Source organism: Misgurnus anguillicaudatus, chromosome 12 (genome assembly GCF_027580225.2).
Source record: "Misgurnus anguillicaudatus chromosome 12, ASM2758022v2, whole genome shotgun sequence".
NCBI lineage: Eukaryota > Metazoa > Chordata > Actinopteri > Cypriniformes > Cobitidae > Misgurnus > Misgurnus anguillicaudatus.
Genome location: NC_073348.2, coordinates 32,188,339 through 32,209,420, shown reverse-complemented (window position 1 = coordinate 32,209,420; position 21,082 = coordinate 32,188,339). Strand labels below are relative to the sequence as shown.

Below are 21,082 nucleotides of genomic sequence, written 5' to 3'. Positions count from 1 at the left end.
TAGAGCTCAGCCTCAAGTCACATGCTTTCACCACATTTACTAACCTACATACACACTCGTTTGGGTGGTACGCCAGACACACACACACAACAAATTCAGTTTTGATTTTTTTTAAATAAATGACAACTTGACTAACAGTGAAATAGTACAACTAAATGATTTGATTTTGTATTCATTTGCACTATATAAATTTAACCTTTTTGGTAACATGTTAAAGTAGTTTTCTTCTCTGGCCAACTTTAGGGGGGCAAAGAACACATTATGCTGCATTGATCAATATGTAAATAAACTGATTAAATGAAATTGCTTGAATCCAATACAAAAGTGCAAAATATTTGTATCTGACTTTTAAAACATACCACATTCCTATATCATAATTTTGACATTTTGTCAAAATGTACATTGAAAGCCAATGTTGACATTTGAAACCACCTAAACAAACATGCCCCTACCCCAATAGAATCTGGACCTTCTTTTGATAGACCCGCCCCACACATACGCAACCCCAGCAAGGATGTTGGCTAGTAGACACGCCCCTTACTGCTGATTGGCTACAAGTGTGTTTTGGTAGTCGGCCCGACTCCCTTTTCCAAAGTGTTTTTCAAACATTGTGCACTCCGCCTTTAAACAAATAGAAAATTGATATTGAAATTGCTCCATTTGCTTTCAGCCATGAAAAATCATTATTGGTGAATCACAATTTCTTTAGTAGTAAAATCCAGTTAAAACCAAATAGCTGGTTTTATGGCTTATGACGTGGTTTCTAAAGGCCCATTTTCAAACAAATGTACTTTTACAATTACTAAGAACATTTAAAGAAGACGCTTCAAATGTCACAATGCAGCTGTGCACCGCCGGTGAATCATCTGCAGTCGCTATGATGAGTAATACAACAGAGATCCATTAAAGACATTAAACAGCCAAAAATAACAGCACGTCTGCATCCTGTACCCGCTTATTAAAGGGATAGTTCACCAAAAAATGACAATTCTGTCATCATTTACTCACCCTCAAGTTGCTACAAATCTATATAAATGTCTTTGTTCTGCTAAACACAAAGGAAGATATTTTGAGAAATGTTTGTTACCATTAGCACAAATGACTTTCATAGTATTTTTCTGTCCTACTATGGAAGTCAATGGTGCTCCTGTTTCCTGCTTTTTTATAAATATCTTCCTTTGTGTTCAGCAAAACTTGAGGGTCAGAAAATGATGACAGATTTTTCATTTTGGGGTAAACTATGCATTTAATGCATAAAATTAAACTTCATAATAATCTGGGTTTTGAACATATAAACATTTAACCAACACAAGTATGTTGTTTCTTGCCTTCTCTCTCCTTATGGACTTCAGTCAGGGCTGGCTCTATTAAATTTACCCTACATAAAACATCAAAGTAACACATGATTTGTATTTGCGCTGTAATTTAAACACAGCAGAATAATTCAGGTATTACAGAACGCTTAATAAAGGGGACTCGAGGAAAAAGCCCAAACCTCTTTTTACCTCGAATGCCTCTCTGATTGGCAGACGGCTGTGAGCAAGGCTGACAGCGATGCTATGGTAAGCAGTCACAACGGGTCCCTGAGGACTAAAGCGCTGGTGGGCATAAGACATGGACCGCAAGGACACATCCACAGTTCTGAAGCTATGAAAAAACAGCACTGGTATTAGTCTAAACATTACTGGGGCACTAAAGCAACTGAGCTGCTGCAAATGCAATTAATACGTCGTGCACCAGCGCACAGAGTGCTAATACATACATACACATACACACGCTCACTAACAATCTTTGACCCTGAAAGTCGACTGATGCTTATATGAGAAGCTCGGCATCACGATCTAGAACTGTAAAGGCAAAGCACATGAAGAACCGTGGTAAACAAAGGTTATTGCGCTGTAGGAGGTCATTACAGGTTCCTATGGCAACAGGTAAAGGGGCTATCATGCTATTAAAAGCAAAGGCACAGGTACATTAGCTCAAATGAGTCAAGAGCTTTTTAATGTTGCTTCCTGCAATTTAAATTGATGATATTTTAGGTCATACGAAAAACAGCATATAAAAACGAACACAGGAAAAATGTAGGGGTTTCAAGGCAAACAATGTAAAATATATTCTTCTGATCGTGATTGAGCCGAGTTGATTGCTGTTGTTTGCATGGATCCTCTTGGGTCTTGCATGGTCCACTAGCCAGCTAAAAATCAATTCAGATCAATTCTCTAGCATTTTTATCCAATGCGAAATATTGTATATAAAAATAAAAAAATTAAATATATAAATATATATATATATATATATATATATATATATATATATATATATATATATAAATGTGTTACCTAGTTTATCTGGATATCTTTATTCAGATGGACAAATGAGGACATCATATCACATCCCTAATGTATGTTAAAAACCAATCGGCATGCATTTCTCCACCTCTATACTGTATTTATGACGCGGTCTGTGAAATCCAGGCTAAAGTCTCATAATGTTATTTGATTTTACTTTGATTTCACATTGACTTATGTTTTGACATGGCCTTACTCAGTCAATATTAAATATATCAAGTTATTTTTCACAGAATATTCTTTACATGGGGTAGGATGATGAAAACAATAAATAAATAAAAAAATATTTTAGCTAGATTTTCACAAACAGGGCCACATGTGTCATTCACCTACCTATCCATTATTTCCTTCAGCGCATGGCCGGGTGAACAATACACTTTTGTGTCACAGGAAAACAACAATAGGGTAAGCTGGAGTAATCCAGCATCACAAGACCATGTTGGAACCGAGCTTGTTGCTAATGCTGAATGAAGCAAGGCTTGACCTTAGACCCTGGGTCCTGCACCCCACATGCCAGAAAAGTGAACTGAAGCACTCAAGTCAAATTAAATGTCAGACTGTCTACACAAATTATATTGTGTTATAACAAAGGCACATGGTACATAGCAAGTACACACATATATATGCACACTAAAATTATAAATATATTTGGGATTGTATTGTATTGATTGTAAATGACTATAGTACTTTAATGACCATAGACCATTAATGACAAAAGGCAATCTGGGTCACACCAAGGTCAGATCTGTTATCCATCAATTGATGACAGACACCAGTATCCTTCGAAAAAACACACAACTAGTTTCAAATTGACCAGTTAACCATTAACCGAATGTAAAAATTTATGACCGAATTATATTATCAGAAAAGAAAAAAATATTTGTTAACGCACGGTGCATGTCAACAGGTGCCTACAGAAATCCTTAATTTGTGAATGGCCTGTAAATGACGCAAATTATTGCTAAACACTTTATTGCTATACACTAAACACTATATATTTTTTTATTTTTCTTCAGGACCAAGTAGCAAAATACTTCAGTGCACAAGAGAAATAAAAATGTTCTTGAATCAAACAAGGAAGTATATGATAGATATAATAAAAAAGTAAACCTATAATATAAAAATAATTAGGCAGTCTTTGGCCAAAAGAGAATCAGTGATAAACACTGCTACTATTAAAACTAGCTTCATGAATAAGAAAAAAAACACTTGTGTCTTTGATACATGTTACATGTACTTACTGTAGCAATAACAGTAAATTATGAATAACTACATGCAACCAACCCTAAACTAAACTGTAATCGTAACCCTATATTAAGTACATTAAATACATATTGTAATATTAAAGGATAACTTGCACTACGCAATCTTGCACTAGCCGTGTGACGCACATATTATGTAATCACGTCGAAAGGTCATGTGTTACATATGTGAAGTGCATACTTGCTTAGAATTTTTAACAATAAATTGACACAAAGACATTATTCGTATCATTCCACATACAACAACGTTGGAACGGTTCTCTCTTTCTCTTTTTATAATGAACTGTTATGTTTTTACTACCTTAGAATAAGACATTTTTATCTACATACACAGAGGGTCCCTTTACGTGGAAGTCGCCATTTTGTGCCTCCATGTTTCTATAGAAGCCCTTAATGGACAAACTTTTTTTACTAAGTTGTCTCTGTCGATTACGTGTTTTTTCAGTGTTTTGTTCCGTAGCTTCGTTTTAAAAGCGAAGGGTGAGCAGTGGGCTGAGCCGTTGTTTGTAATTCGCAACCTCACCACTGGATGCCGCTAAAATTTACATATTGCACCTTTAATTATATAATAACAAAGTAAAGGGCCGTTCACATTATAACGAAAACTATAACGTTATCTATAACGATAACTATATTAGCGTCCACAATTTATGCTAATACTCATCTTTATCGTTATAGTTGTGGTGTGAACTCCACTATTGTCTTTAATATAAAACGATTTTTAAAACTATATTTTTTATAGTTATCGTTATAATGTGAACTGCCCTTAAGAAGGACACCTTAAAATAAAGTGTATGGAAAAACTAAGACCGTAAACCAGGTATAATGCTTTTCATAGCAAGCAGCACTGGCTTTCTAGTTTTATGAAACTCTAAATCACTGACAGAGAATATCCATGAATAAAATGACAAATTGTGTATCACGCTATTAAATGTAGCCTTTGTGCGAACAGAAATAAACATATCTACTGTCGCAGAGCTTTCAAGATGCTTTTCCTAAACAGCTGGTGGCAACTATATAAATAGATCTTATTTGCACATGTTGACAACTAAAATGATGTTTGAGTGACCTTGAGATTTCATTTGCATGTTAAAAATAAAAAGCAGTTAAAAAGGAATTTAAGCAACTGCGTTTAAGCCAAAGATATTCAGGCATATCTGGAAGAGAGCAGGCACACTGAGAGATAAAACAGAGCCAAGCAGGGCACATTTTCTTTACCTACAAATAAAATATGCAGAAGGATAAATATAAAATACCACATTTTAAAAGTCATCTATTCAATGAAACGAAAACATGTCTGCGTATTCCCAGCAACTGCACAATTGTACAGAGCAACAATGAGTCAAAGATCAGCATTCCAGTCCGTAAAGCCGATTCAAATCCTCTTGTCTGGCTTATCTTTCCCTTCCAACCCGCAGGCCTGCGCTCCCAACACCAGAACCAACACAATGTTGATCCTAAACAAACCTCTTGAGCTGTTTATTTCTACAGCATTCAACACAATAGCGTTTTAGTGTCTGATAAAGGCGAGCAAGAACAGATGAGATGATGACTAAAACTGACTAGTTTAAAAATGTATTAAAAAAAACTTTTAAAACCGTGCCTCTAGACCCCAAAACCCCCTCTGGGGTAGGGAGAACATGAAAGCAGCCTAGACACACAAGACCAATTGGTCAACTACTCTATAGGCAACCAACTAACCTTTGTTCTATAGCCAAACCCTCCCCTTTCATTGCAACTCTCTCTCTCTCGCTCTCCCTTTTTACCGCCCTCCCTCTGTTCTGTCTAACGCCAACGAAGAATGAGTCAAAAGGCTAAGTACACTAGAGGGCATGGTGGAGGACAGACCCTTTACCGACGCAACATGGTCTAGTCTGCATGGTCATATGAATAGACACGTGTAAAAGAGGAAACACTTAAAAAAAATTTTTTTACATTTACATTACACTTCAAAACATTGTTCTGCTAGTATGCGTTGTACTGTGTGCAAACTAGACACTTGTATGAGGAATAGATTTAAATGTGGTCACTCTGTGCTGCACTCTTATTTGCTGAACGAAAAATTTGCCAATAGGGATGCACCAAATTATACTGTCCGAACAAAAAAGCATTTTTGGTGTTCGGATGAAGAAATGCAAAAGTGGAATAAATTTGGCAAAACAATAATGTTTAACCAATAACCACACACTTTATAAATGCAGCAAAAAAGCTGGCAGTGTGGATGCATTTTAAAGTGTACGAAAAAATAGGCTTTTTCATTCAACAATATTAAACAATCGTAAATATTAAACAATCATGCAAGCAAATCTAACTTTTACACCTATGCATTTGACAGATGCTCCAAAGTGACTTAAGGGCTTGTTATAGTCGTGCGTAGGTCCTACGGCGTAGGTTCCACTTCGTTTTTCATTTATACTTTTGTGTCGTCCTCCGCGTCGACATGCAAACACACGCGCAAACCGCTGGTAGGCAGTATCCACGTGTGTAACCACAGTAGCAGCGCGATCGTCAGAGAAGAAGCTTGGAAATTTAACCCACAAACGAAGAAGAAACAGCAACTTGTTGTGGATGATTTGAGAAGACCAGCAAGGATGGAAGTAAATAAACAGCGACTTTTGTTAAAGTTTGAGTTAAATCACTCCTCAACTTGGCTCATCTTTGTTTTCACCGTCGCAAATGGAAATACCTATGACGCAGTTTTTTTACCTGACGGGAGGGGTTTTGGTGGACCAATCACAGCGCTTGCGGTCCGCGTAGAACTGACGCGCTGTTAAAATTTTTGCGAGGTGCGCGCCAGGCTACGCAGAGCTACGCACAGGCTACAGCGTAGAACTTACACACGACTATAAATCGGGCTTTACAGTATGCTGCGTACACATCAGAAGCGAATTGAACTATTTGCCCAAATAGATTAGATAGTCGCAAATTTGCGCGCGCCAATGCGAATGATGCAAACACACACTATTAGCCTCAAATACGTCTTCTGCGCAAGTTAAAATTATTCAACTTTAGGAGAAAATTCACATGACGCGAGTAATCTAGAGTGAGGATACGTGATGCAGAGTCCTGCAACGGGTCGGGTACCCGCGGATACCCGCATAAGTGTCTAAAACGGGTGGATTGTGAGATTCCTAAAATTCACAGGTGGGGATGCGGGCGGGTGTAGTAGCGCGAATGAAAATATATGTGCAAAATTTGTATGTCTAAATTACATTACACGCGCAACATATGACATTTGACCCATCACGTCACCACCACTGCGACAGTGCGCGACCTTTGTTGATGCTTCTCGTAGCCTAGTTGGAGCGAGCTTGCATAAAGTTTTGCCTTTGATAGCCAGAAACTGGGAACGTCTTCTCTTAGAAAGCATTTCTAGCACAGCAGGGGTTGTGCAGGTAGGTTGTATTTTTTCTTGTTCTTTTTTATTAATGGGTCTATTTGTGTATAGTTATCAGGTTCCATTTGTGCCGATGTTAGGCTACTTGAATGGCGCAATACAAAGCGCACTTTAGCCTGTTTCAATAGCCTATTCATGATGCTGTTGTGATGTTGAGAGAGGTACGAGATCAAAAATAAAGCACTTTAATTTGAATGATTTTAGCGTGTGTGATTTATGCGTGTGTGGGTACCGGTGGGGTAACGGGCCAAATATTAACGGGTCCGTATTTAATTTTGATATTATCACGGGTGACGGGTCGGATCTGGTGCTGAACTCTGCGGGTGCGGGCGGGAGCGGGTCTGCAAAAATGGACTCGTGCAAGACTCTGACGCGATGCCTTTGTTTTGGTGTGTGTACGCAGCATAACAATGCATTTGATCTATATATTTTTATTTGTGTGTTCTCTTAGGATCGAAAAAACATTATCTTTGCTCTGATACTTCCCTGCTGTACTGTTTAAACAACTGGAAAAATGTTTACAAATCTTGAAAATTCCTGTTTATTGAAGGTGTCCTGATTTCTTGTTTGGAACAATATGACTTGTTAGAGAGTTAAAAATACTGTATCAACAAAATAATTATATAAAGGGTAATAATTTTCCTTTAATTGCCATATCAACATACTGTACACTATGGCACAATTATCTCAAATATTACCCACAATTATTGTGAATTAAATTACAGTAATATCCACTAATTTGGCCCCTGGGGAATAGTAATGTTGTAGCATGCTGCAGTGTAATATTTACCTTATCTGTTTTTATATTTACCTGTGGTACTATTTCGTTTAATAAACTAATTTTTTACCATCTCCCGATATGTTGGCAAGAAACCCCATAAATTTTTCTCTAATAAAACAGAAACAACATTCATGGTGAAACATCTCTGTAGCCCGTTTAATTCTGTCCACATAGCACACCATACTGCTTATAGCAAGTGCAGACAGCGGGCAGGCAAAAAACTAGGCCAACATGAATTTTATATGATTCTTACTAAGTACAAGGAAGATGTGCCGTGTGTGTGTGTGTGTGTGTGTGTGTGTGTGTGTGTGTGTGTGTGTGGTGGGGGCGTCTGGAGCAAAAACATTGGCAAATCCAACATCATACGCTGTGTATCAGAGAATGCAATTGGCTGTCTGTACGAAAAAAGGGGTGTGTGTGTGAGATGAAGGATGAGGGCGACCCAGACAGTCAGCAGCTGCAGCAGAAAGACATTTTTTGTGTATTACCAGAGCAGGTACATAAGTGGCCTATATATGTGTATATGTACATACATGTATTTATTTATTTATTTATTTTTATAGACAGACACACCAGTCCTTGGAGTGTGTTGGAGGGGCTTAAAAGCATTTCTTCTCCCTGTTGCCCTTTTCCATAATAGATCCAGTGCTGTCTGAAAGACACTGATGGAAAAATGAACCTTTTTTTCTAAGCAGCACAGAATTAAAGAAATATGACCCTTTAGCTCAGCCTTAGAGGAGAAGATAGACCTTGAATTGGTGAATTTATATTAGTGCCACTACCACAAACTAGGGATGCTTCGATCGATCGGCCGCAGATCGGTATCGGCCGATAACGGCATTAAATGACTCGATCGGTCCTCGTTAAATTTGCCGATCTCGTGAACCGATCTTTCTGTTTACTTTTGTCTGTCATGATATGGCTCCTCAATGCGGCTGCACGTAGAGACCATTTTTACGCAGTGAGAGCATTTTTATAACCCGTGGCTGATGAGCGACGTGTAGATTTGCATTTCTCTCTTTGCCTTCACAGAGATATGTGTATTTTCTACGAGGACGCGGTCCGGTCCTAACATCGCGACCCGTCTTCACATCCCCATCAAACAGCGTATACAACACATATCTATCGCGCACAATTGCATCCTCATGTCAAAAGTTTATTATTTGCATGCGTTTTAAAGTTTTGAGCGTTTAAACTTTTATTTTTCCTCACAGCTGCTCTCATCTGCATACACCCGCCGCACGCACACAGCAGCCTGTCATCAGTGAGTGCACGTGGACAGAGCGATCTCAGTCAAGTCTTAAAGCTACAGTAACCTAATTCATCTCTCAATAAAATCACTATCTGCTCTTCACTAAAGAACTGTTGTACTTCATACGAATGCGTGTATATTTAATTCATACAGTAAAGACTGCGAAGTGTTTTATTTTCATTAGTTTTTACAGACATAAGCCTTTTTAAAGGCATATTAAATTTCTCTTTGCAGAAGAAATATTTGTTGTGCTGATTTATTTGATTCTCTATTAAAACAATAATATACCCAATTACTGCAAGTAATATAACAAAGGCAACATCTGTGGTATTACTTTATCTAGAAAAAATGTTAACAGTTACAGTCATCAAAGAGCTTGCATATCAGCTTGAAAAATCGGTATCGGCATTGGTATCGGCCGATCAAGAAGACAACAAATCGGTGATCGGTATCGGTCTGCAAAAATCCTGATCGGAGCATCCCTACCACAAACACATATTCACATGTCTACAACACAAATGTATATGTGCATTGCAAGCCTTTGTGTTTGCCAGTCAGAGGTGGAGAGGTGTCTGTTGGGTGGGGTGTCTGAAAAGAAGGGCGCGGTCTGTTAGATGCTGTGTACTGTAGCACTTGAGTATTTTTTATCTGGTTGATAAACATCACCCATTTGTCTGCAGTCATGCAGTGCCAGACGGTTCTCCAAAAACAAAATAAAAAACTAAAGGAAAGTATTTTTTGTTAAACACGCAGGTCTATTGGGAGTAACTGTTCTCACAAAAGGGAACAAAAACAGTAGCAAAAGCGCACTAGTGTTTTTCTGTATATGCAGTAGGGTTTTTGGGTAAAAGCAAAGAATTTATTAAGGTACTTTGGAGTTTCTTGTAAATACGATATACAGGACGCGGTATTCCCAACAACGTTTGTTCTTATTAATGATGTAACCCAAAATAAGGCACCCGTGACAAGAAAATAAATATTACAATGGACCTTCTACACAATGTTTCTTTAGTGCAAATGGAGATGTGATTTGTGAGTTTTTCATGCAGTAGCTGAAGGTTCTTAGCCCTTGATTTAGTTCTCAAGAATTTTTTATCCGCTACAGAACAGCTTATACTAACACAAACCTGCCGATCAAAGCTTCCAGAAGGCTTGTAATGCCAGAGGAACATGACATTTCTGCCAACACTGCATGTCTAAGCTAAATAGTAACAACTTTGTGGGACAAGAAAAAGTTGGGACATCGTATCTAGAGAAGGAAATATAAAATTGCTATGTTACAGTTACTATTCAATTAGAAAAGGATCTATGAAATAACCAAAGCCGTTTTATCTTAAAGGGCACATATTATGCCCATTTTTACAAGATGTAATATAAGTCTTAGGTGTGCCTAGACTGTGTCTGTGAAATTTTAGCTCAAATGCATGTCCAAAATGCCCCTGTTTGGGTGGGAGCAAAAAAGCGCTGTTTTCATGTTTGTAACAAAAAGCTTTGGGGTAAAATTAACCATTTAGTCATTGGTTGTGGGCGGGGCTTTATCAGTGTGATGTCACATTAACAGCATTTCTAATGAGCCTGCTGTGGTTTAAAGAAGGACAAGGTCGATTTTTTTTAATTGTAGGGTTGTTGTGTCACTGCCAACACACATTTATGTACAAAAACCTTGTAAAAGTGAATTTTGCATGTGCACTTAACATTCACAGCAGCTCTGAAACAATAATAACGGAACAATAAGCAGTTGATCTCTGATTAAACTGAATGGTTTTCCTCTTAAAACTTTCAATTGTACTTCCTTTTCTCCTTCTTTTTCTCTCCTTACATCCCACTTAGACAATGATTACATTCATGCACCACTTTACTGTGTATGAAAGCTTCTGATATCAATGAACCTGACCTTGCAGCAAATTGTGAGATGTGTTTAGAACCGTATGAAGAAACACAAGCACAAAATAAAATCATAAACTCATCCTACATTCTGTGAAAATAAATCCTTGAAATCTTTAATATTCACTGAGTAAGGTCATGTCAAATATTAAAATCAATGTGAAATCAATGGTGGAAATCAAACGTTGATGCTCCTAATCTCATAAATAGATTGAAACTTAAAAGGACACTCCACTATGCTAATTTCCCAGCTCCCCTAGAGTTAAACATTTGATTTTTACAGTGTTGGAATCCATTCAGCCAATCTCCGGGTCTGGCACTACCACTTTTAGCGTAACATGGTTGCAGGAGGCACAATGATATTACACAGTGCCCGAAAATAGTCCCCTGCTTTTGAAAGTTACCAAGGGGACTATTTTGCGTAATATCAATGCGCAGTCCTTAATTATTACGCCACAATGGGAGTATAGTTCCTAGCCATATCTGACTAGAAACTCGCAACTTTTAATTTTCCGTCGGTCTTAGTACACGATGTAACTACAGATGAGTCAAGTTTTAAATAGGAAAAATATCGAAACTCTTTGATTATTTTTTAGCGAGATGCTAATGGTATAATCAGATTCAATGGATTATGCTAAGCTATGCTAAAAGTGGTACCGCCAGACCCGTAGATCAGCTGAATGGATTCCAAAACGGTAAAAATCAAATATTTAACTCTAAGGGAGCTGGAAAATGAATATATTTACAAAAAAACTGTGTCCTTTAAATCTGGATTTCACAGGCACAAACATAAATTTACTGCCTAAATATAATCTATAGATTTTTTTAGATGAATCTAAGTTTTCTAAGTTCCACCTCAATTGATCCACCTTATGACAGGTATTCGTTTAAAACCCAGAAGGGGCAACTGCGCTCATGAGATTTATTGCCATTTTATTACTATGCCCTTAAAGGCAAAATAACTGTGCTGACATACATCCCATAAAACAACAATAAAGTAGTAGCACTTGACCAACTAATAATTCAATTATCAGCTAACAGCGACAAAGATTTTTGAAATGAAATATGTGCCATACAAGTATAGTCCTGTTGCCATGAAACACAGGCAATTTATAATGGTCACAGACCATCAAAAACTTCTTCGGTGTCAGGTTCTGGGCTCTCATCCAGACACATCATAGATTCAGGATTGACGTCACTTCTCACAATACCACCTTATCTGGGTTAAAACAGCTTTGGAATAGAGATTGCATTCAAAGAGACCCCCATCAAAAGAGATAAATTGTGTTCTTAAAAAGCCCTGGACAGTCAAGAACTAACACGACTATGAAAAGACTATAGTGGACAGATCCAGAATTAGGATATCTCTCCAAAAGTGCATTCTTTATCAGGGCTTCTTGATTTGATAAGGTGTTGCCTGAGCACACACCTTATCAAATGTAATGTGGCAGACTATTTAAATAAAAACAAATCTAGATAAAGATTATTAGACAAGGAAAAGACACTGGCAGCATATAGATAGATGGATAGACGAATGCTCACAAAGTACTGGCCTACGTAATTTTAAAGTGAAGGTGGCTAGACAAAAATGACAGATGCCAGGACTTCATCCCACCTGTGCATGCTTTATTTGCAACAAAACTGACAGGTTTTATGGAATCCCCGTCTCAAGGACTTAACAACAATACCCGATGCTATTAAACCTTTAGCTTTCAAACTGATGTCCTCAGCCATTCAAGTCTGAGAGTATTAAATGAGTTATGATGACTCTGACTGTACTGTAGCAGTGGGCAGACATAGCATAAAGTATACTAGGGATGTGCATAACTTGCAACATAAACCCATGACGCAGCACTGTCACGGGTTAATGCGTGCACTTTCATTAAAGCAACAGATCAGTCTTACAGCGGGAGGTAAAGAAGATTACAGCGGCTTTGTTCGCATCTGCTGGGATGTCTGAAATGTAAATGTACAGTAAACGATTAATTAATTCATTACGTTGCTTATCTAATCGTAAAGGGCTGTTTTGATATCCGCTTCTGTGTTGTCCCATCCTTAGATGTTAAAGATCCTGTGTAACAAAGGTTTTCCTGCATTATGCCGACCTGTGGGTGTGCTATGCCACTTTATCCCATTTAGAGATGCTGTTTATTGTTAATCTGTCTATGCACAGTCACATCTTAAATGAGCAACGTAAGCCGTGCTGCTGTTTACGTGCCCAACAGGAACTGTTTGTGCTGACTGTGCACGCCATCCCGACCTTGGTGATTCTGCAGAGTGGATGTGAATAATGAGATGATCCCTATTGGGCAGACAACAACAGTTCAGCCACAAGAGAATGAATGGGAACGAGAGAGAGAAGATAAAGGAAATTAACCCCTGAGCATGTACTAAAGACACAAACAAACACCTCAAAGTAGCACCCTAATCAGTATACATTTTCTAAAAGGGATAGGCCCGCTTACATTATGGATGTTAACGATAACTAATATAGTTTTATAACTCACCTAAACTAATAATAATAAAGATATGAGGAAAAATATGGTCAATATGTTTTTTTTCAGTGGATGACCAATTAAACGTACTGCCAAATATAATTTCCAGTTGATTCCTGAATGTTGTTTGACTATTGTTGATTGCCCTGCACATTTTTATGAATAAAGGGCACATATCATGAAAATCAGACTTTTCCCATGTTTAAGTGCTATAATTGGGTCCCCAGTGCTTTTATCAACCTAGAAAATGTGAAAAAGATCAACCCAGTAACTTAGTTTTAGTAAACCATTCTCTGCATGTAAAAAATAGGTCATTGAAATTTGGCTCCCCTTGTGATGTCAGAAGGGGATACTACTAGCCCTTAATCTGCACTATCAAACCACGGCACTGCTATTTAGTGCAGAGATCAACTCAGGACACACTCAAAAACGGCACATTTCTGCTTACACCAGGGTTTCCCGCAGCACTTTGCAGTTCGGGTGGCCCGCCTAAGCTGGGAAACCCTGCCGCCTTAACTAGGTCGTCCAAAAAAAAATAAAATATATATATATATATATATATATATATATATATATATATATATATATATATATATATATATATATATATATATATATATATATATATATATATATATATATATATATATATATATACGCTGCACAAAAGCCCGTCAAGTGCATCTCGGAGAATAGCGCGGATGCGCTTCACACCACAAGCGGGCACGCGCGTCACACAGCCGAAATGAGAAAGACGTGGTCCGGACCGTCACTGTCTGGAGGATAACTAGCCAGTTGATAAAACATCTTGGAGAATAGCGCGGACGCGCTTTACACCGCGAGTGTGCAGCCGCGCCACACAGCCGAAATGAGATAAAGACGTGGTCCGTCATGTCTGGAGGATAGCCAGTTGATAAAACACGTGTCAGTGAAATCTGTAAGTGGACTTCTGTTTTGGGTTTATTTAAGCCTGTTATTGTATTAGTCTATAGTTCTTGCAAATTTAAAGTAAGTAAGATTTTTGTTGTTTGAGCAACCTGCTAGCTAGGTTTCACGTGCCTGTTGATTCGATATAATTGTTGAAAGCTCTTGCTCACGTTATTTATGTGCATTATTTACATGCTACAGTAGTAACACTCCTTTAAGATAATGTAATTAATAGTGGAAAATAATCAGTTTTTACAATTTTTGCACTATCTATCATCATTCGCCAGACGTTCTACAACATCTGCTTCGGTTTGTGTATATTAACCCTTTAGTTTCACTTCATCACGCAGCTATTCCTGTTAGGGGTAAAAACATTTAATTAATTAATAATCTTGCATGTGTTCATTTTCTGTCATAGTTTCTTAAAAATTAAGTTTTATTTGAGTGTTAAAATATAAAATATTTTAATTTTCATCATGATGCGAACGCCCCGCCCCTTTGATTGCCACGCCCCTGGCCCCGCCCATCCCTACCACCTTAACTAACAAATTTTCCCTGCACACCTACAAAGGGTCCATTTTAACATGCTATAATAAATTATCTATATGCTATTTTGAGCTAGAACATATGTACTCTGAGGACACCAAAACTCTAAAAAAAGTCAATTGTCAATGTCACTTTTCACTCAGCCATCCAATCACAGTGGAGGAGGGGTGGGACAAATACCACAACAACCAACCACCGCATCATACAACGACAGATAAATAAAAAACTATCATAGCAACCAAAGTGCTTAGCTGAAAAAACACTGTCAAGCGGCCACGTTTAAACGCGCTTTCATGCACATTCTCCTTGCCACAATTTGATCCACTGATTTACTCGTGTTAAACATCTACTGCTTTTACACCTCAGTAGATTTATTAATACGTCCTCCTGTCCAGATCACAGTGCTGATCCGGTTGGCCGGGAAGAGATGACAACAGTTGGTATGGTGGGAAGCAAGCATCAAAGTCCCATGGTGCCGTTTCCATGGTAACAATGATGCTTTGCTAATGGCAGGGGAGTCTAAACGTCAGGCCCTTGGAGGCTGTGCATGTGTGTGTGCGTTACACAGGGATAGAGAAAAGAAAGATAGATAGAGAGAGACAGAAAGAAAACTAGAGACAACAGATTGGCTCAGTGTGGCTCTCACAGGAGAAACTGAATTGTGGGAGGTGAAGGACGACCACGCATTAGAGAAAGACAAATAAAGTTAGCCTGTCATAAACAATATCGTAACTCCCTTACCATGCTCCCAAATTCCCACAAATCATATTAGAGTTTCCGTATTAATGGGATAAATGAAAATTCTGTCATCATTTTTATTCACACTAATGTTTTTTAAACTTTCCATAAGTGGAACAGAAGAGGACGGTTTTTACAAAATATTTATCCTTTTGTGCTATTATATGGATGAAATATTTTCAAACAGGTTTACATTATTATGATAGTTAATAAATGACAACATACTAATTATTTAAAGCTACATAAAACTTCAAAAGGTAACCTAAACTATAATTAATGTACTACAGTATAATAGCCAAAATGACATTGCCCATTTCTTATCAGAGGGTGAACTCTACAAGATTGCATCTGAGACTACAATAGTAACTATGTCAGTTCCACTGGGAGCTGTAAGCCCTGCATATAGTCAGGAAAGTCTTTGCATAATCCAGGCTAAATAAAATATGTTGTGACCCTTTATACAGCAGATAACATCAGACGTGATTTGGAAAAGACTAGTGAGAGGATTACACTGAGAAATAGTGCATGCACACTGCAAGAACTGGGGATGTGCCCTTAAAACAAGGGACAAAGGACACCTTTTCATCTCACAGCCAGATCAGAAGTAACCCCCTTTTCTTCAATGCCTCCTGAATGTGTCATTTGTTCAAAAGCTGATTGGCAGGGATGGCTGGCACACCGCTGTAAGGCCACAGGGTTGAGGACAAGTCTAATTACATTCGGGGACTAACAGCGGTGCTCCGCAACATGTGATCTCTGGTCTGAATTTCAATCAAAAGCAGGGAGTAACAGCACAGATGTACTCATGAATCTAGCACGCATAAAGCTAGGCCTCAGTCTGAAATTGGCGAAAGCCAAAAGCAAGCCTACAGCACAAAGCCTACAGCAGGCATGTGTGGCAACTCTTTAAAGTATACATTTATGCATTTGGCAGAAGGTTTTATCTAAATGGACTTATAGCGCATTCAAGGTATACATTTTATCTGTATGAATGACCTTTGGGAAACCATAACTTTTGCTAATGTTAATGCAACGCACTACCAATTGTACACAGCTGCATAGGAACACTGGTTAATTAAGTAGACCAAAAAAAATAAACACGTAACCTATAGAGAAGCTTGTTTAGAGTGTCTCTTTTTCTTGAAATAAAGAAGACCTCTCACGTATTTGCCTCAATTGAATCGCCAATTAATTAGGGTGAACGATACATCTGCTCTTCTAAATGGCATTCAGCATCAATCGATACTAGCTGTATTCGGGCACAAGGAGCGGTTTCAGAACAGGCTGAATAATACATTAGGTCTACCCCACCTACAGTTCTGTGTCGGCATTGTGCCAAACACTATATGCAATGCTTCTCTTTTCCCTCTAGTGCACAGTGTAACCAATCACATGAACCCAGAAATATTGTTCACCGACGCTCGGGACATTCAGGGTTCTCCGTTAAAAATCACCATGACAACCATGGTGCCAACATGCAACAGTCACTTATGGTCTCAACTATGAATTTACCATATATTAATGCAAGATTCCCTTTAATACTAAGAGACTTTGGGAATACAACAAAATGTATAATTTTATTTATTTTATTATTTGAAGAGTTTGATTCCAAAACGAAATAATTCAATTAAAAAATGGACAAAAATGTTTCTTATTATGTTATCATGTTTTTATTGTGTTTTGGTTATTAAAAAAAACTTGTTTTTTGTGCATTCTAATTAATATCAATCGAACTGTAGTTGTTTTTTTTAAACCTTCATAACTAAAAAAAATAAAAAATACAGCTAAGTAGTACAATAAAAACATGATAACATAATAAACATGTTTTGACAAAAAAAATCTCATTTTGGAACCAAACTCTTCATTTGGTAACACCTATTTGCATTTGGGAGACGTTTTTATACGACTTAAGCTGTGTCTGAAATCGCATACTTTGACAGTAGGTACTGAATTAAATGAAGCCAGTCAACTACTCATTGACCGTTAAAACAGTACTTTATAGTATGAATATGGATAGTATTTGGATGTACTACATCCACCATTTTGATACATCATGTGACATACGTCTTCATAACAACAAGTTAGTCATTAACTGGAATGACGTTAAACAAGCGCAATATAGATGGTTTCAGCAGTAACAACATAAACAAGCGGCTTTCGTGGTCATTACGTAACTTCCGGTAAACTCCGCTAAGAATAAATAACAACAAAGTACTTTAAACGTAGTTAATTTATATAACAAGCTAAATAAACAACACGTAGATTACCTAGGAAACCAAAACATTTGTTATTTTTGACGAGGTATTTGTTCAAGAGTTCAGTTTAGCAACTAGTCAGGGCATTCAAAAAACTGAAACTGGAGGTAAAGTTCGGACCAGACGTGGATCGTGTCACCACATGTGCGTCCGATGAAACCGTCTATAACCACAAGGGACAGCTGTTTAAGTATTTGCGATTTGAATATCTGCATTTTTTAATAAAACAACGCCACTCTGTCTTCTTCTTCGTTGTATAAATCTTGTCCTAGGGGCTCACAGGATAGTAAAGTGTCCATCAAATGAACACGTAGTGATCTCACCGGAAGTAGTAGGTCATCTGGGTACTTTTCGCCTATTGTTTTTTGAATACTATGAATGCGGACATACTACTTGCCTCACCCTTGTTTTTTACGTACTATATAGTATGGAAGTAGGCTGTTTCGGACACAGCCTTAGTACTGCATGTTCCCTGGAATTGAACCTATGACATTTATATTGCTAATTCTAACGCAACTCACTACCAATTGAGCAACAGGAAAACTTAACATTAAACACTAAATTAAAAATGTAAAAATATACATCAGTCTATAATCATTTTAGCTAAAACAACGTATGTACTGTATTTCAAGTCAAACGTTGTATCTGTTAAAATAACTTAATGCACAATAAACTTACATGAACTAGCAATTGTTGGTATTAACTAACATTACCAAAAACGTATGTTATACACATATTGCAAATTGCTGGTTAAGGTTAGCTTTTGAATCATCTCATGTTAATTACATTATTGTGAAACGCATTAGCATTATTGACTGACGACGAGTAGTTGCATAATACAAAGTTACCACAGGATAAATTCAGTAGCTGAATGTATTGTGGCGGAAACCAGGTTACCATGGTAATTTTTATGGGCTAGCTATGGAGTTCTAATCCTTTTGTATGCCACACATACTTTACTAGCAGGTGACCCGTGCGTTTTTCGCATGCGTTCCATTCTTTAAAACGCAGTATGCAGCATGTGATGTGTAGTATGCTACGCAATACGGCCGTATTTCATCCCAAACGTACAAGGAAAGACTGAACCTCAAGGCGTCACATGACCGATCCAGGGAAAGCTCGACCCCCGCCGCGGTTTAATCGCGTTGGCTCGAGGTTTCAGAGCACAACACCACTGCAGCAACCCCCACCCTCCTCCGCCACCTGCTTCCACATGCACGGCTAGGGGATCTCTGCATCCCTGCGCATAGAGCGACTGCTGCAGCATCCTCGCGTGCTCGCACATCTCTAAATACTTTTGATGAATGAGTTAATAATCAAATAGTACTAATAGTGAATTACGAGAATCCGTTTGCGTCCCTAAATTTAACGCTTGCAGTGCATATCATACAACCTGCTTCAATTAGCGCTAAGGCCTGGCTATGCCAATAGTAATTGATAGCGATGTCCGGATGTCTTCATCTCTCCCATTAAAAAAACACCCTGTGCAGCGTGCATTGCTGATAATACGTTATCAATACCGTTTCATAACAAGAGTTAACATTCTGTTAAAACCCGCTTTAATCCAACAAGCGCGTGGCCTCCGTGAGCAAAACAGCAGCCGTAACTAACATAACGGTACACCGTTGAAGATGAAGACATAACAGGTGCCAAGACACTGTCCAGGACAAGCCTAAAAATAAGGAGTATGACAGGCAATACGTTTACGTGGCCTGAATATATAATCCACTCCTGCGTAGGGTAACCAGCTAGCACCAGACGTATTTACACATCTAAAATAAAGGCCTAATATTGAGAATATCGCCTAATACATGGCCTATATTTATGACTATGCCATACAGGCGGTGAAAATATTAGGGAACAAGCAAAGAAAATAGATGTATTCCTTTATTTGGCGAGTCATTGTCATTGCAGGCCAGTGTGTTGATACAGTGTCTCAATTCTGTAACGTTAAAGCAAACAAATGCAGCAACCTGCGGGCCACTGACTGTGTTTAATACGCTGAGAAAATGAATTACGACGTGCTAGCGATATTTTGTCTCTTTAAACTGATGGCAGTAATGAATCTGACTGACAAGTCAACAAAAGACGCAGAAATTTCTCTGGGGGATATATTATGTTTGGATTGAGGCAGCTGTTTGCATCTGATCACCTGGTCGCTTTATATAAAAAAAAGAAATCAATTCTCATATGACATCATCCTATAACATGCGCGGTACGTAAAACACTGCATGTAGATTTGTATTATTCATCTTACCAGATTTAAAACGGTCTCCACGATGTCTCTGTTGCTAACCTCCCCGACCTGGATCAAACCGATGACCACCGCGAATTTCATCTTGATATTCCGGATCGGAACCGAGGGGTTTATCACCCCGGCCGGTAGAACCACGGCGCCCGATCCAGACACCATCATGTCCCCGGTAACAGAGCCCGTTAAGACTTGCTGCCCCGAACCTGCTGGCGGTAGGGCTTCTCGGTCCGTGAGCGAGGCGGAACCCGGTGGGAAAACCGGTTTCTCGCTCGACATTTCCGACCCGAATCCCGAAAAGGAGCGGTCGCCTCGGTCTCACCTGCTTTTGTATCACCGAGGACCGAGCGGCAGCATCAAATCAAAATGAAAAAGGAAAATTCTCGATCAGTTGTTACGTGTCTGTCCTCCGCCTCCGAGATGTGCACATCCAAACGCCCTTCAGGGGAATACACAGGACCAAATGATGTCTGACGGTCTGTGGCTGCTCGTCCCTCTCTCCTCCCGTTGTCAGCCGGAGATCGGTGCGGTGTCGAGCTGTGTTGTCTTTCTCAGGACGCCATGTTGACGCCCCCTGTCTGCGGGAGCGTTCACAACGCCTGCGTGCTGCTGCTCGGCTGTCAATCAAGAGGCGGTAACCTATTGATGCTAACCGAGCTGGAGCACGTGCGTTCCGTTAAACATTAGGCAAATCAGAGTATTCTTTTTTGACAATAAAAACACAGCATTGTGCTATTTTTGGACCTTAACAAAATAATACAACGGTTGTTACATGATATTCTTATGTTGTAGCAGCCTATACATTTTATTGTTTTCTTTTGATAGTGCAATCCTATTTTTGTGTTGCAATTTTTCAAATTTACAACACAACACACATTTCAGACCTCATTCTATCCTTAACTTTTGTTTTTTATTCCTAATCCATATATTTATTTTATTGAATTGT

At 38.4% G+C, this 21,082-nt stretch overlaps 1 protein-coding gene across 25 annotated transcripts in view; it reads right to left on the bottom strand.

The window, feature by feature from the left end:
• Window positions 1–20,813, bottom strand: part of nbeaa (neurobeachin a) — a 158,548-nt gene extending 137,735 nt beyond the window's left edge. For 7 of the 25 annotated variants that reach the window (XM_055208117.2, XM_055208101.2, XM_073874402.1 and 4 more), the window contains exon 1: window positions 20,143–20,809. In XM_055208117.2, the coding sequence (XP_055064092.2) occupies window positions 20,143–20,415 (273 nt within the window). In that variant the 5' untranslated portion in view covers window positions 20,416–20,809. Of the gene's footprint in view, window positions 1–20,142 lie in introns of all 25 variants that reach the window. The other 18 variants (XM_055208095.2, XM_055208107.2, XM_055208104.2 and 15 more) reach the window with 6 other exon arrangements.
• Window positions 20,814–21,082: the final 269 nt, after the last annotated feature.